The 14,833-nt window shown below is 42.7% G+C and overlaps 1 protein-coding gene across 1 annotated transcript; it reads right to left on the bottom strand.

Annotated features, from left to right (window-relative positions):
• Window positions 1-29: 29 nt before the first annotated feature.
• On the bottom strand, window positions 30-7,590 carry LOC103132538 (helicase with zinc finger domain 2-like). The gene is made up of 4 exons (XM_007544346.2): window positions 7,167-7,590; window positions 1,357-2,739; window positions 738-921; window positions 30-509 (listed from the first exon to the last, which is right to left on the bottom strand). The coding sequence occupies exons 2-4, from the start codon at window positions 2,697-2,699 to the stop codon at window positions 60-62; spliced, it is 1,977 nt and encodes a 658-aa protein (XP_007544408.2). The 5' UTR covers window positions 2,700-2,739; window positions 7,167-7,590; the 3' UTR covers window positions 30-59.
• Between the last annotated feature and the right edge of the window lie 7,243 nt (window positions 7,591-14,833).

The following is a 14,833-nucleotide window of genomic DNA, read 5'->3' on the forward strand; positions in this document are numbered from 1 at the left end:
TTCTTTGCTGTTCAACATTTACCAGGTTCCTTTGTACTGGTTATTCTTTAGTGTTAGATTTATTTTTTATCTGCGCCACTCTCTCTCCCCTCACACCTCCTATCAGTTTGCCCTGCAGTTATTACTGGGCAACCTGGTGGCTGAATGATGCAATGAGCTGGGACACTGCCGCCTCCCACCAGGACCTGTTTGTGAAAATATTGGCTGCACAATCGTACGTATTGCTGTAGATCATTCAGCCTCTGGTCTGGCTTTGTTTCTGGATACTCAGTCCAACTGAAACGTTTACATTTCCTTCTATACAAATGAACGAAGCCTGTCTGAATCACTGGGTTTTCTTGGTTCAATGTTTCCATATATGAACAGTGTTTATCCTGCAAAACTGATGTATGTTTGTTTACCTCTGTCTCCACCGTGAAGGTCCATCTGAGGTCTGCAGAGATGTTTTCTCTCTCCACTGTTAAATCTTCATCACAGGAGACGCTGACATCATCGACCTGTTCAGACAGCTGTTGGGAATCAGAAGTTAAACCTGTCAGATTGCTAGATGTTGCAGCCAAACCCAACCCATCCCAGAGAGACGACAGGAGGAAAACAGGATCTGCTGGTTTTGTGTCTCTGACATCTGAAAACATCACAGGAGGAAATCTTCTCTCCTTTCACTGAACTGAGACAGTCGGGTCAATCATCCCCTCTCTGCGCTAACTGAACTCATTTACAACGAGGTTCATACTCACCACGTAGACTTCATTGCTGCTGTTCCTGTAATCGTCCAGAAGCTGCTGGTTGTAGCACATCAGGCCCTGAGTCTCAATGCTGCATCTGATCTCCTCTTCCTCTGCAGATCTCATTATCCACTCCTGCAGCTCCTCCTCACAATGAGCTTTAGGGCATTTGGACCCATATTCGCAGGTTTTTGGTCTACAATGCAAACCTTGTGTTAGTACTGCATTAGAATCTTTGTTTTGATGTAAGATGAATTGTTCATTGACACTTGGCAGTTAGTTCTGATTGAATCCTTGTCAGGCGAACTCTCCCATAAAATCAGATGCTGATATTTACCCAGTTCCCTCCTAAAGAACTGGACAGAAAACTGATTTACTTCCAGCATCTGGACTATCTGGACTATTGGACTCTGATCTGATTTAGAGATGTACTGTTGGGTTTCTGCCAAATGAGTCAATTTATCAACAGAAATGGTTAGACTGAGTAGAAAACCGTGCGGCTCGTCTCTTGATGTCGACTGGTGCCGACTTATTGCAGATGAAATCAGATCAGAGTGGCCTGGATGCGGGACCTGCTCTGGAGAACCTTGTCTTGATCCAGTGTCTGTTCTGCTAAAGATGAGTTGTTTACCTGTCACAGAGCCACAGCTCTGCCCGGCGGCTGTGTGGAGGCTGCCGTTGTCTCCACCTGGTGGTGGTGTCCTGCGCCAGCAGCTGGGCGTGTTCCAGGCTGCAGCAGTGCTTGTAGAAGCTCTCTGGGGATGACAGCAGCAAGAGGCACACCTTGCAGAAGACGGAGACCTGCTCAGCCTGTGGGTGGCGCTGCCGGCTCAGCTGGAGGAGCTGAGGCCGGACAGAGAGGCCGCTGCGCTCCACCCTCCACACGGCCATCTCCACCTCGCTCTGGGCCTTCTGGCAGTGGCCAGCAGGGTGCCAGCAGGGCTTACCCTGCCTGACGTGGCTGCAGAAGGTGAAGTGGCGGTGAGGGGGTGGGGGGCGCACCTGACTCAAGGTGTGCTTGGCGCCACCGTCGGACAGGTGGTGCACCAACACCGGCTCCCAGCGATGAGCTGCGTCTGCAGAGCACGTCTCGTTCCACCGCTTTGGCGACAGTTTTGTTGGCCGCTCCAGAAAACAATCTTTGCAGAACTCAATGAACTTACCAGAGAAGTTCTGGAGAATGCTCTGAGCTGCCTGTTCTGCAGTTTCTGGACCCGGGTCCAACTCAGCTACTTGTCTGATTAACTCACTTTTACTGATCTTCTTCTCTCTGAGGTGGTTCCACACAGCGGCCTCCTCAGAGCTCTTGGCGTAGGTGCATCCCTGACCCAGAGTGTGCTTGGGACACCCAGAACCCTTGACAAAGTAATCACATACTTTATAAACGACTCCGGGACCCATGTGTGCACCTGTGGGCCGCTCAGAGACGACCTTCCACTGGCTGGAGGCCTTCCCTTTAACTAGGAGGAGACTCCTGCTGCACTTGTGGATGACCGGCTGGATGCTGTACGTGACTTCATTTTCCTGGTTGGAGCATAAATCACAAGCGACCTTCAGATCCAGAGCAGCCAGCAGATCGAGTTGAGCTTCTCCTGCACTGGGTTTCTGTTCAATGTTGCTCTTGGACTGAGCCAACATGCTGCAGAGTTGCTGATGGTCTATCCCATGTTGCTTTTCAAACGTCCACACTGCAGCTTCCTCATCACTCCTGGCGTAGGAGCAGCGGTTCTTGTGCACGGTGCAGCCATGGCCCTCCTTGAAGTGCCAGCACACTTCGTATCGCTTTGGGTTTGGAAACGCTGGTCGTTTGGAGACGGGCCTCCAAGCACCGCCCCCCTTGGCTCTGCAGAGCAACACCTGCTGCTCACACCGGTGCTGGCCAGGTCTCAGTGTGAAGGTGATCTGGTTCTCCTGGACGCAGCAGCGACCACAGGCCAGGGCGAGGTCATAGGTCGACTGCAGAGATGACAACATGGCGATGCCTTCAGAGCGCTGGAGCAAGTTCAGGACGAGTCTGAAACAAGAAGCAGCAGAGATGACAGAACTTCAGCATCCTGCTCCAGGTTCTGGTTCAGACCAACTCTATCAGGTCAGGGGTCAACATAGGACCTGACCTCTGGGCTTAGGGATGCTGGTGCTGAACACAGAGTTCCTTTAATCGAGGCCAAAGTCGGATAGAGATGCCTCTGATTACTAATAACTGGAACACTGGTCAACATCTTTGTGTAATTGATTCATGATTTGGTGATTGTTTCATAATTGGCATGAAGTTTTGCTGGTGTAAAGCTCTTTATCTGCTTCGCTGCTGAAATGTGCTACACTAATAAACTGTTAAAATAAGAAACTGTTGGAGAAAACTTCCAGTTGATCTCCGGAATAAGGTGCTGAGAGAAAAAGTTTCAAGGAACAAAATACTTTACTGAACATCTGCAGATGGAGAAACGCTCTTGACAATGTCAGCGTGAGAGACATCCTCTCTTTATTCAGCTCAGGTGTGAGCAAACATCAACATGTCAACCGATTCTGAGAACTTTCTGACAACCAAGTTCTTATTCCAAGAAACTGAAAGGTGTGATGTACCTCATAATGGCAGAGATGGATCTATAGGTGATTCACTGCATATCCTGCAGGGATGGGTGTCAATATTTTCCCTACGATCAGCAAACGTTCCAACTGATGTCCTTGTTCTCTATTCATAGGTGCTAAAAGCTGAGCTTTAACTGAGACATGTAAGTCTAAGCAGCTTCCTGCTGCAGCCCTGAGTGAGGCAGGCGGCTGAGCCTTTTCCTGCTAAATCAGTTTCATATACAGACACTTCTGTTTGTTAGTCTCTGCTGACAATTGGCTTATGAGACCATTTGTGTTTCTGCATTCCAAAGAGATGTTAAAGTATCGTGATGCGTCTGCAGTGGCTGCCTCTCTGTTCCTCAATGAGAAGGAAAACTTTCCTTGGTTTACAACCCAAAGTACCGACAGGTTCTGCTGAAAAAATCCAGCTGGGACTGAAGCTAACCTGAAGAGAACCAGTTTCTTTTGTTTCATCAAGTTTAGGATTCGACCCAACTGAGTCAAAGTGAGACAGCTCCATTATCTGGGCTGAATCAGGTGTTTTAAATAATCTGATCCATTTTTGTTGCTGTTCTGCCATTTGGGGTCTGACACATGTTGGATTGTCTCGCTGCAGAACAACTGAATTCATCGTCTCTCCCAGCTGATCTTGTCTTGATTCCCCGTTCAGATTTACTCTGTGGCCATTCAGGACTGACGTCACGTCGTCGGTGTCCAGCCTAAGTTGGCGCACAGCATGTGGAGTTTTGCTTTTGTTGTTGAAAGGTGTTTGCCAGTCTGAGTCTGGACTTTATTTCACCTCTTGACCTTTTGCTCCGATCTTCCTCCTCCCTCGCCGAAGGCTGGAGTTCTGCAGCACCGTCATGCTGCATTTATGCTTCTGCAAATCAGATTTTTCCTTTGTTTTTTTGGTAAATTAGTTTTGGTGATAATTTTCAATAGTTTCATTTTGTCAGTTTGTTCATTAATCTGATTTGATTCCCATTTCATCATTCAATATATAAATTTTTTTTGTCTTTCATTAATAGCTTGATCACATGTCAGAGTTTAAAGAGTTTAAATATGGAATAATTTAGTTGTGAATTTTCTTAACAGATGTTTAGTTTTGATTAGAAATCAGCATCAATGATTGCTCCTTGTGTGAAAAAGTTTTCCGTCTGTTTGTCTGAATTTATTCCTCATTATTGCAGAAAATCTGCTCTGGTCAAAATCCAGAATATTTACTTTTATTAATAACTTAATTAATAAATGATTGATTACAAATATGAATAATTACCTGAGCCTGATGTGAGGTCAGATTCCCAACACGTCTTAGATTTTACTTAAAGTTCTTCATGTAAACCAACTAAACTGATTTAGTGTTTTCTAAAAGTGGCTTTTCTAGATGTAAACCCCAGTTCCAGTTTCCAACATCTCCCAATCTTCCCAGTCTGCTCTCTGTGTAACATTTTTATATTATATTGTAACAAGCTGGGGAAGAGGTAGAGGGAGTTCCCATGGTGCTTTGCAGGTTGTTGTTCCTAATTATCCTTCGTGTTCTGCTTTCCTTCAGAGTTTGACCGCCACACCTTCCTGACGCTGATAGCGCCAGGAGGTCAAAGTTCGTGAACTGTGGGAAATAAATTAAGATGCGACAGTTTATCAGAGAATATGTTCACCTCATCATGACTGATAATATCTGCTGATGTTAAATATGTTCTCTGCGTTTCACCTGAATTGTTCAGCTGGAATATTTTTAGTCTATAATTTAACTTTCAGAAAGAATCTGAGTAGAAAAATTAAAAGCAAGAGGCATTAAATATTTCAATTAAAATAAATTCAGTTTTCCATAAAGCTTTGAGTTATGTTAACATACATTAAGTTATTAAGTAATTACAGGGTAATTAGATGGCTAACCCCTAACCCTAACAGTTGGTAGAGCTGTTGCCATGCAGCAAGAAGAGTTCTGGGTTCAATTCCCGGCCCAGGTCTTTCTGCATGGAGTTTACTTGTTCTCCCTGTGCCTGTGGGTTCCCTCCAGGTACTCTAGCTTCAGTCCAAAGACACGACCATCAGGTTAATTGGTCTCTCCAAATTCTCCCTAGGTGTGTGTGTGTGTGTGTGTGTGTGTGTGCGTGCGCATGGTTGTGTGTCTCTATGCTGCCCTGCGACAGACTGGTGACCTGTCCAGGTGACCCCGCCTCTCACCCGGAACACTAGCTGGAGAGGCAGCAGCTCCTCCTGACCCACTAAAGGGACAAGGTGTAAGAAAATGGATGGATGTATAAGGTTAACTAAAATGTGCATTAGTAACAATTAGTTAATTTAATCCAAACTAAAAAGTTCAAATACATCATCAGATTTTTCAGTGTGAGAAACGACGTGTTTGTGGATGCACTGCTGGACGGCGGTGGAGGTATGGTGCTGAGGGAACAGCTGCTCAGTATCTCTGGACTAAAGTTCAGTCTTTGTGTCGCCTCTTCTCCCTCAGCACCGTTCCTGAAGAACAGCAGATCTAAATGGTAAAAATATTTTTATATTTCTGCAGAATTACAGACAAAAAAACATCCTGAATCTTGAATGAGAAGAAATCTGTGGAAAGAGTCACATATTTAAGAAATGAATAATAGTAGTAATCTTAATATGTCGTCTGGGACCATCTCCAGAAATATCAATTAAAAACTGAAATATTTATTCTGGTTATAGTCCATTTGCTCACTGACAAATATTTTTTACATAGCAACTGAAAGAATAAAGAAATATAATTGGGTGTTTAACTGAATATTCTGAGGCTACAAACTTAAAATATTTTTAATATGTTTTTCTAAAACGTGACTGTTCTTCTCTGCCTCTTTCTGGTTGTGATTGGTTCTTTTTCACCCTAGGAGTGTTCTGATTGGATAACAGAGATCTGCCTGCGATTGGCTGGCAGCTCATTGAGGTACTGCTACACTGTGGGGAGCCACTACATGCAGATGATTCTTTATTGGCTCAGCCTGGTGGCACAAAGACAGCAGCATAGAAACGGTGATACAGGCAGTTACTGCAGCGACCGACAGTCTGAACGGTGAGGAAGGTCAGCAGCTGGTCTGTTTATGTTATAATTCGGTTTATTTCTATAGCATAATTCGCCACAAATACAAAAAAACAAAAAAACATTTCAATTCAATTCCAACTGATCCTCATTAGTTTGGCTAATTAATTATTCCGAGTAGATTAAAAAGCAAACCCAGCAGATTGCATTGACATTATTATTAGTATTGAGTTTAACAGAAGCTGTAAAATCTGACAGCAGGTCGAGAATAAAGCAGCTCTGCTTTTCCTGTTGCTCTGCTGACAGACCATAATAATCCCGCAGGCTTCCAGCCTGTTTTCACGCCCTGCACGCAACAACAGCAGGTTCGATTAGACCAGGTGTGCTGCGACCGCCAGTTCCAGCTAGCCAATCAGCTGGGACTATGGGAGGAGGCCCCGCCCATTTCGACTGGCGATACAGGAGAAGTTTGATGGAGGAAGAAGGAAGTCATGAAGCTGATAACGACCCTCCTGTCTTCACTTCCTGCTGAAGGAAGGCAGTTAAACTGGACCTTCTTCTCCCTCCAGAACCGACAGAGTTCTCCCAGCACCTGTTTCACCAGGTGAGCCGGAAGTCCAGCAGGAACTCCGAACATAACCAGAACTACCAGCCGAACCTCTGTGAAGACAACAGGTGATGAAACCTGCCCACAGGGACCTGCTTTAATGTCACCATGGAAACATCTGGAACCAATCAGGTCTCAGTGCCAGAACCATCCCATTATCCCGTCCCAGTAAATGTTAGCAGGTGTCACAACTTCGAAACCTTTAAAAGAACCAGAACCCGTTTCCATAACAGCCAGAATAAATGATACTTACAGATTGAATAAAAGTGGACGGCACCAGCCGGTCCGGACCGGACCCGAACTCACAGCGGCTCCCAGCAGTAAAAATGGTTAAAAAAAAAAAAAAAAGGCTGAACTGGGGCGGAATGGTCCAGACCGGACCTCCGAACCGAGCTGCTCTCCCTGACTGAGCTGAGTTCGGTATTTCACCGGAAGCGCTCTTTTAAGTTTCGTTTCTGTCATTTGACGGCACGCGCGCAGTCACCTTGGAAACGGGGAGCTTATCCCGGAAGAAGCGCACGGAGTGATGCGCGGCTATGGCAAGTGATTATAGCATTTAATCAAAAAGGGCAAACTCTCCTTTCAGTTTTCAGGCAGCAGTAATTTGATTCCTCCTCGTCAACACAATGTTCCAACCAGCAGAAAATGAAATTTAAAATCTCAACAAGTGCATTATTACTAGAGGTAACTACCAGTCTGTCGCAGTGCAGCATAGAGACAAACAACCATGCACACACACACACACACACCTAGGGAAAATTTGGGGAGACCAATTAACCTGACAAAGGCATAGATCCCATCTCATTACTGGGGGGAACCATAATTTCTTAAGACCAATTTTTTTGGGGGGAGGCGGGGAGTCGGCAAAGTTACAGTGAAATGTAACGTAAAATGTTTAAAGAGTTTTTAAACCACATTCAAGCTGCAGGACCAAAAATGGCTAGTGATGCACATCAAACGTGTTTTTCTCAGTAAGCTTCCTATTGAGAAATTAAACTAAAACTCAAATGTTGCTTCTATACGAGTTTTGTTCATTCTGACTGATCTGATCTCTGCTACACCTTTGCAACATTCAGGGTGACCAGAGGTGAACCGGACTTGTCATTTCAGAGAGCAGGAAGACTGTCAGCAGAAGAGGTCGGTGGATATCAAGTGCCGGTTCCTGGATCTTGTTTTGGAAACTGACATTTCTGTAATTAAAATATTAATACATTTGGGGTGTGCTGTGGTGGCACAGGGGTTCAGCACAACCCACATATGGAGGCCTTAGTCCTTGACGCGGCTGTCGCAGGCTCGATTCCCGGCCTTGGCGACCTTTGATGCACATCTTCCCTCTTCTCTCATTACCCAATTAACTATCAAATAAAGGCCACTAGAGCCAAAAAAGTCTTTAATAAAAAATAATAAATTCATAAATATTTTTTTTCTTCCACATGTCTTTGCGACCAGGACTTTCATCAAGGGGTCCATCGCATGTGACTACCATGGAATATTCACTATTGCTGCCGAGGCTGGCGGCTTGCGGGGTCCCTGAAGGCGGGACAAGATGCATACATTTACTTTTTAAAGTCTGGGGACCATGGACTTCTGCATAAACTCTCAGGTCCACCTGTGTGACAGTCATCCACAGCTCGCCATGTTTGGCTGACCGATAAACCTTTCTGCCAAAAATCTCAACACCAAATGTCTGTTAGTGAAGTTCCCAGGCCTGGCAGACCCATTTCTCCTAATAAAAACAAGAGACATCAAGCTGGGAGAGATCTACATGGACCATGGGGTGAGGCAGCACTCGTTTAGGGTTGGAAGGCCAGGGGATGATCTTAGCTGGATGGGTGAGGTTGGCTCACCTCCCCCAAGAGAAACAATTTAGTCCTATGTTAATATTGTAGTCAGTTAAAATCTTTATTTTAATTTGTTTGACTGTGGTGTTATAGTAAAAAGTTCAGTGTTTGAAGTTTTAGTGTCATTTTCTGTACTCCAAAGTTCAGTATGACTTTAAATTGTATCTTTGCAATTAAAGTTTTTGTTTTGTGCTGCTGATAATTTTCTCCCCCATTTTTTCTTTCTGGTCCTGGATACAAGACGGTCGACCAACCATGGTACAGAATGTTTTCCTTTTGCATTTCTTTTAAACTTTGGCTTTTAGCATGTGTAAAATGTTTGGTCAAAAGGCCAAGGCAGCTGACCTTCCTTGCAGTGGAGGACATTTTGTCAAGCCAAAAAAATTTCTTTGGGCTTCTTGCTGCTCCTTTTATCGTTCACTAGATTGAGGCATTGCCATTTCAGGTGGAATCTGGATCACTGTCACAGCTATTTTCAACTTTAGCATTGATTCCTGTTGCATAAAGATGGCCCAAATGAAACACACTGAGGTTTGTGGATTAGAGCTGAGAAAATGGAACATATTAAGATGTCAGATTCCTTCTGTAAGACACTGTAAATGTCATGTTGGGTTCCAGTTTCTTTACCCACATACAGAACACCACCAGGAGAACAGATAATCAGATGAATAAAGTTTATTTCAACAGTGATGAGAATGTGAGAATCTGAGTCTGGTCCTTGGGAGGGGCCACCGGGATCGTCTGTTTTCTGAAGAGTAGTNATGGCCAAATCTGTCCAGTGGTTAATGAAGGCCATCAAAACGTTGTTACATTTTAATTTAAACGTTTGTGATCACCTGCTTGGTTTAATAAACTAATAATTTCATAATTACATTGCAAAACAGGAAGCTGAATGTTTTTTCTTTGTTCTACAAAGGTAGTATAGAAAAAGAATTTAGCATTTGCCACAACTTTATTTTTTTACTTACCTATTAAATTAAGAAAAAAAAAATTAATAATCTTCCTGAATCCAATTGGCTGAGCGACTTTTTTTGTTTCTCATTTTGAAATTATTTAATTTAAACTAAATTTGGAGAATTTTTTTCACCAAAAAAAGAAGAGCTTAGATCTGAAGGAATTTATCTGTGAAAATTAAAAGGAGTAATTTTTCTCTCACAACAGAAAAATTCCTCAAGAAAAAGCCCGGAAATCAGAGATGTGTTGGCAAGGGCGTAGATCCATCTCATTACTGGGGGGAACCATAAACAGGAACATTTCTTAAGACCAATTTTTGGGAGGGGGTTCGGCAAAGTTACAGTGAAATGTAACGTAAAATGTTTAAAGAGTTTTTAAACCACATTCAAGCTGCAGGATCAAAATGGCTAGTGATGCACATCAAACGTGTTTTTCTCAGTAAGCAGCCTACTGAGAAACTAAACTAAAATTTAAATGTTGCTTCTATGCGAGTTTTGTTCATTCTGACTGATCTGATCTCTGCTACTCCTTTGCAACATTCAGGGTGACCAGAGGTGAACCGGACTTGTCATTTCAGAGAGCAGGAAGACTGTCAGCAGAAGAGGTGGGTGGATATCAAGTGCTGGTTCCTGGATCTTGTTTTGGAAACTGACACTTCTGTAATTAAAATATTAATCAATTTGGGGTGTGCTGTGGTGGCACAGGAACGGACAACCCACATATGGAGGCCTTAGTCCTTGACGTGGCTGTCGCAGGTTCGATTCCCGGCCTTGGGGACCTTTGATGCATGTCTTCCCTCTTCTCTCATTACCCAATTAACTATCAAATAAAGGCCACTAGAGCCAAAAAAAGTCTTTAATAATAAATTCATAAATAAAATTTTTTGTCTTCCACATGACTCTTTGCGACCAGGACTTTCATCAAGGGGTCCATCACATGTGACTACCATGGAATATTCACTATTGCTGCCGAGGCTGGCAGGACAAGATGCACAGATTTACTTTTTCAAGTCTGGGGACCAAGGACTTCTGCATAAACTCTCAGCTCCACCTGTGTGACAGTCATCCGCAGCTCGCCATGTTTGGCTGACCGATAAACCTTTCTGCCAAAAACTTAAACACCAAATGTCTGTTAGTGAAGTTCCCAGGCCTGGCAGACCCATTTCTCCTTATAAAAACAAGAGACATCAAGCTGGGAGAGAAGATCTACGTGGACCATGGGGTGAGGTTTGGAAGGCCAGGGGACGATCTTAACTGGATGGGTGAGGCTGGCTCACCTCCCCCAAGAGAAACAGTTTAGTCATATTGTAGTCAATTTATCAGTTAAAATGTTTATTTTAATTTGTTTGACTGTGCTGTTGTAGTAAAAAGTTCAGTGTTTGAAGTTTTAGTGTTGTTTTCTGTACTCCAAAGTTCAGTATGACTTTAAATTGTGTCTTTGCAATTAAAGTTTTTGTTTTGTGCTGCTGATAATTTTTCCCCCCATTTTTTCCTTCTGGTCCTGGATTCAAGATGATTGACCAACCATGGTACAGAATGTTTTCCTTTTGCATTTGTTTTAAACTTTGGCTTTGAGCATGTGTAAAATGTTTGGTCAAAAGACCAAAGCAGCTGACCTTCCTTGCAGTGGAGGACATTTTGTCAACCCAAAAAAAGTTCTTTGGGCTTCTTGCTGTTCCTGTTATCGTCCACTAGATTGAGGCATTGCCATGTCAGGTGGAATCTGGATCACTGTGACAGCTATTTTCAACTTTAGTATTGCTTCCTGTTGCATAAAGATGGTCCAAATGAAACACACTGAGGTTTGTGGATTAGAGCTGAGAAAATGGAACATAGTAAGAGGTCAGATTCCTTTTGCAAGATACTGTAAATGTCATGTTGGGTTCCAGTTTCTTTACCAACATACAGAACACCACCAGGAGAACAGATAATCAGATAAATAAAGTTTATTTCAACAATGATGAGAATGTGAGAATCTGAGTCTGGTCCTTGGGAGGGGCTACCGGGGTCGTCTGTTTTCTGAAGAGTAGTCAAAGGAAAATGGTGAGTTTGAACTTTTCCAAAGAGGAGATGCTGCGTTCTTGAAGTGATTCAGGTTCCAGTGAGTTCTTGATAGAATCGGTTCTTTTTTGGAGATGAGGAGGTCACATGTGTGGGAGGAGCAAGCCGACTGGTGTCAAGGTGTTGGCAGTCAGCTCCTCATATACTTCAGGATCATTAGCTGATAGATCCAGGTGCACTGGCTGAGTCAGCAGGCACGCTCTCCACAGATGCAGCCTCCAGTCGCCCTCTAGTGGATGAAAAGGGGAAGCAGCAGGCAGCAGAACCCCCCCCCCACAACTTGCTGGAGTAGTTATTTTATTTAAAAGTTTAATAGGACAGAATCCAAGACTTTAATTTTTATCCAACCAAAGTTAAAATTTTTCCAAATCTGTTTCTGCTCAACCTGTAAAAGCAACAAACATAAAAAATAAATCCTCATTATTTCCGAAAAACATGTCAACTCCATGTTGAGAACTCCATGAGCACCACCGAAGCTCTTTGTCAGATGTTCCAATATTTTTATTGGAACATCTTTATTCAGAACTTTAACTGGAAAAGGGTTTGGACTTTACCAAATATATGATAACTAATAAAGTAAAAGAAGTGTCTTAAAATTTTTCACAGAATTTACCCATCCAAAGTTTTTCTACAACGTTTTAACAATAACATGGATATTATTTGCTCTTTTGTGAAGGAAACAGAAGATGTTTGATTTATTTTTGCCTCTTCTCTGTTCAATTTTGGAAAAGTATTTTCATTGTGATTTCTTCTATTGAACCGTATGTCTCCATTTGTTTTGAACATGTATTGTTTTGCTTCATTAACTATCCAACAGCTAAAAAAACATGTTTATATTAATCTTATTATGTATTTTGTATCTCAATCAAGATTGTAAACAAACAGAAAAAGACAGATGAATCCTGGAAGGCGTGCCATGTGCATGCTGGAGGAGAGAGAGGGCGGAGGGGTGAGTTAAAGGGTTTTAAGGCACTCCCCCTGCTGGCAGCCCCATGCATAGCATCATAAAACAACATGGAGCGATACACTTTGAAAATATATACAAATACATGAAAACAGAAATGAAAAATACTTCTACAAATAGATGTGCTGTTATTGGTCTTAGTGTATTACAATAACATTATTGAATATATATATACATTGATATCTTGTATATTTAATATCATGGACAGTGTTGTAATATAATAAAATTTGTAATTTGTTATAAAATAAATGTTTATTAATATTTTTCAGTCCGTTTCATTTGATTAAGTTTTGATCTGGGTTGGGCTTGTTTGGAGAGTTCCATTTTCAATGACAGTCCTATGCTGCCATCTAGTGGAGAGTTGGGGATTTTTGATGAAACCCACTTGGACATTAGAGCAAACAAAATAAACAAAAAATGGTAGGGGGGACAATCTTGGTACAGATAATATGTGGAAGGGGCGTCACTTACCCAAAAAGTTTGGTCGGTGTGGCTCCTTCCTCTGACAGAGCTGCCATTGACCTCCATTCATTTGAAGAATTGCTCACTCAAAACAACTTCACAATTATAAATGCTCTTTTTACCAAACTTGGTTTTTTCTATGCTCCCTCCAACCCTCTCATTGGGAGTCCCAAAGACTCACATTCATTTTTCTACCTAGTCAGTCTGGCTACTAGCTAGCTGGATTTTAACCTTAACCTCAGTGGCCTCTTACTTCAACTTAGCCAGATTTTATTCCATTTTTATTTGCTTTTTAACTCTGTTTTGGAATTAAATCACACAACTTTTAAAATACCATCTCTGAGCCTCTGTTGGATGAAGGATTTGCTGCTCAGAAGACTGGACTTTGGTTTTAAGCACCTATTCTTTTACTCTTTTAACCATGTTTTTTTGATTGATTTCTCTTCAAACTCAGTTTTTAAAACAGAAATCACAGCTCAGATTCAAATTTCATCTCTGAGTTTCAGCGATGTGCCAAAAATGTGTTCAAATGCCGTTCTGAACATCAGAAATGGCCTTTAAAATGTCTGTCAGCATTTCAGTATTTCCCAGAATGCATTGCATAATGGGGCTTCAAACTCTAGCTTGTAGTTCAACTGTTTTTGCTGCAAACCTTAATAAACCATATACTGTTGTGATCAGAATGAGCTCAGCTGTTGAACTGGATGACTTAGAATGAATTTGGAAACATCTAGAAAATCGGTACCATGACTCAGAATGGGGTGCATTTTGTTGAACTGCTGCATACTGATCATAGAGGACACATCCCATGGTGGCAGCTTTTGGTAAGTTAATGTTCTCATGTATCCTCTTTGGCTCACATAATACTGATCATTCTAGAGGTCTTGCGGTGTATGATGGCACTAGAATGACTCTTTACTCATACTGGCGTGATGACTCCCAGCAGGTACTTGGAAGCCAGCAGCTTGGAGTGGTTGGTCCAGGTTCTCCTTCCTTGGGAGGTTGGCTGGGTGGTAACACTTTGCTATTGCTGCTTTTTTTCTTTCCTCTTGGTGGCACTGTGGCATGGGGAGCCTTAACATGGTGGAGATCTGTTGGTGCACAGTTCATGTTCGCTAGCTTGGCAAAGGTGAGTCAGTTCCCCACCAAGCAGACCGTCGGCACTCAACACAGACCAGACCAAAAGAGAATCAACGGAGAACGCTTCTGCTTCCTGGGCATGCTAGTTCCACCTTGCGGTGTTAACGGATAGCGTGTTTTTGAAACCAGGGGCACGGTATGTATCAGCCTTCCCAGGTTCCGCCTATAGGAACAGCACGTGGGAAAGGTGACTCTAGGACTCAGGAGTCTTAAATGCAGTCCAGTCTTCTAATGAGGAATAGCCGCTCACACAACATGCACACCAACTGGTATTCTTTCTTTAGTCTTACAGCTCCACTCCTAACTGCTAAAGGAATGTTAATTACAGAAAATCTTCAGCTTAAAAGGTCTGTTAAACAGCCTTAACTTCCTAAGACCTGACCTCTTGTATTATTAAATCCTTTTATTTTTGCAATCATTAGGTCCCAATCAGCCCAAACATAAAAACTGTTTTACATGATGTAGTTGAGAAAATTATGTCCACATATGAGGACACTCA

This window comes from Poecilia formosa, unplaced genomic scaffold, assembly GCF_000485575.1.
Source record: "Poecilia formosa unplaced genomic scaffold, Poecilia_formosa-5.1.2 Scaffold1115, whole genome shotgun sequence".
Lineage (NCBI taxonomy): Eukaryota > Metazoa > Chordata > Actinopteri > Cyprinodontiformes > Poeciliidae > Poecilia > Poecilia formosa.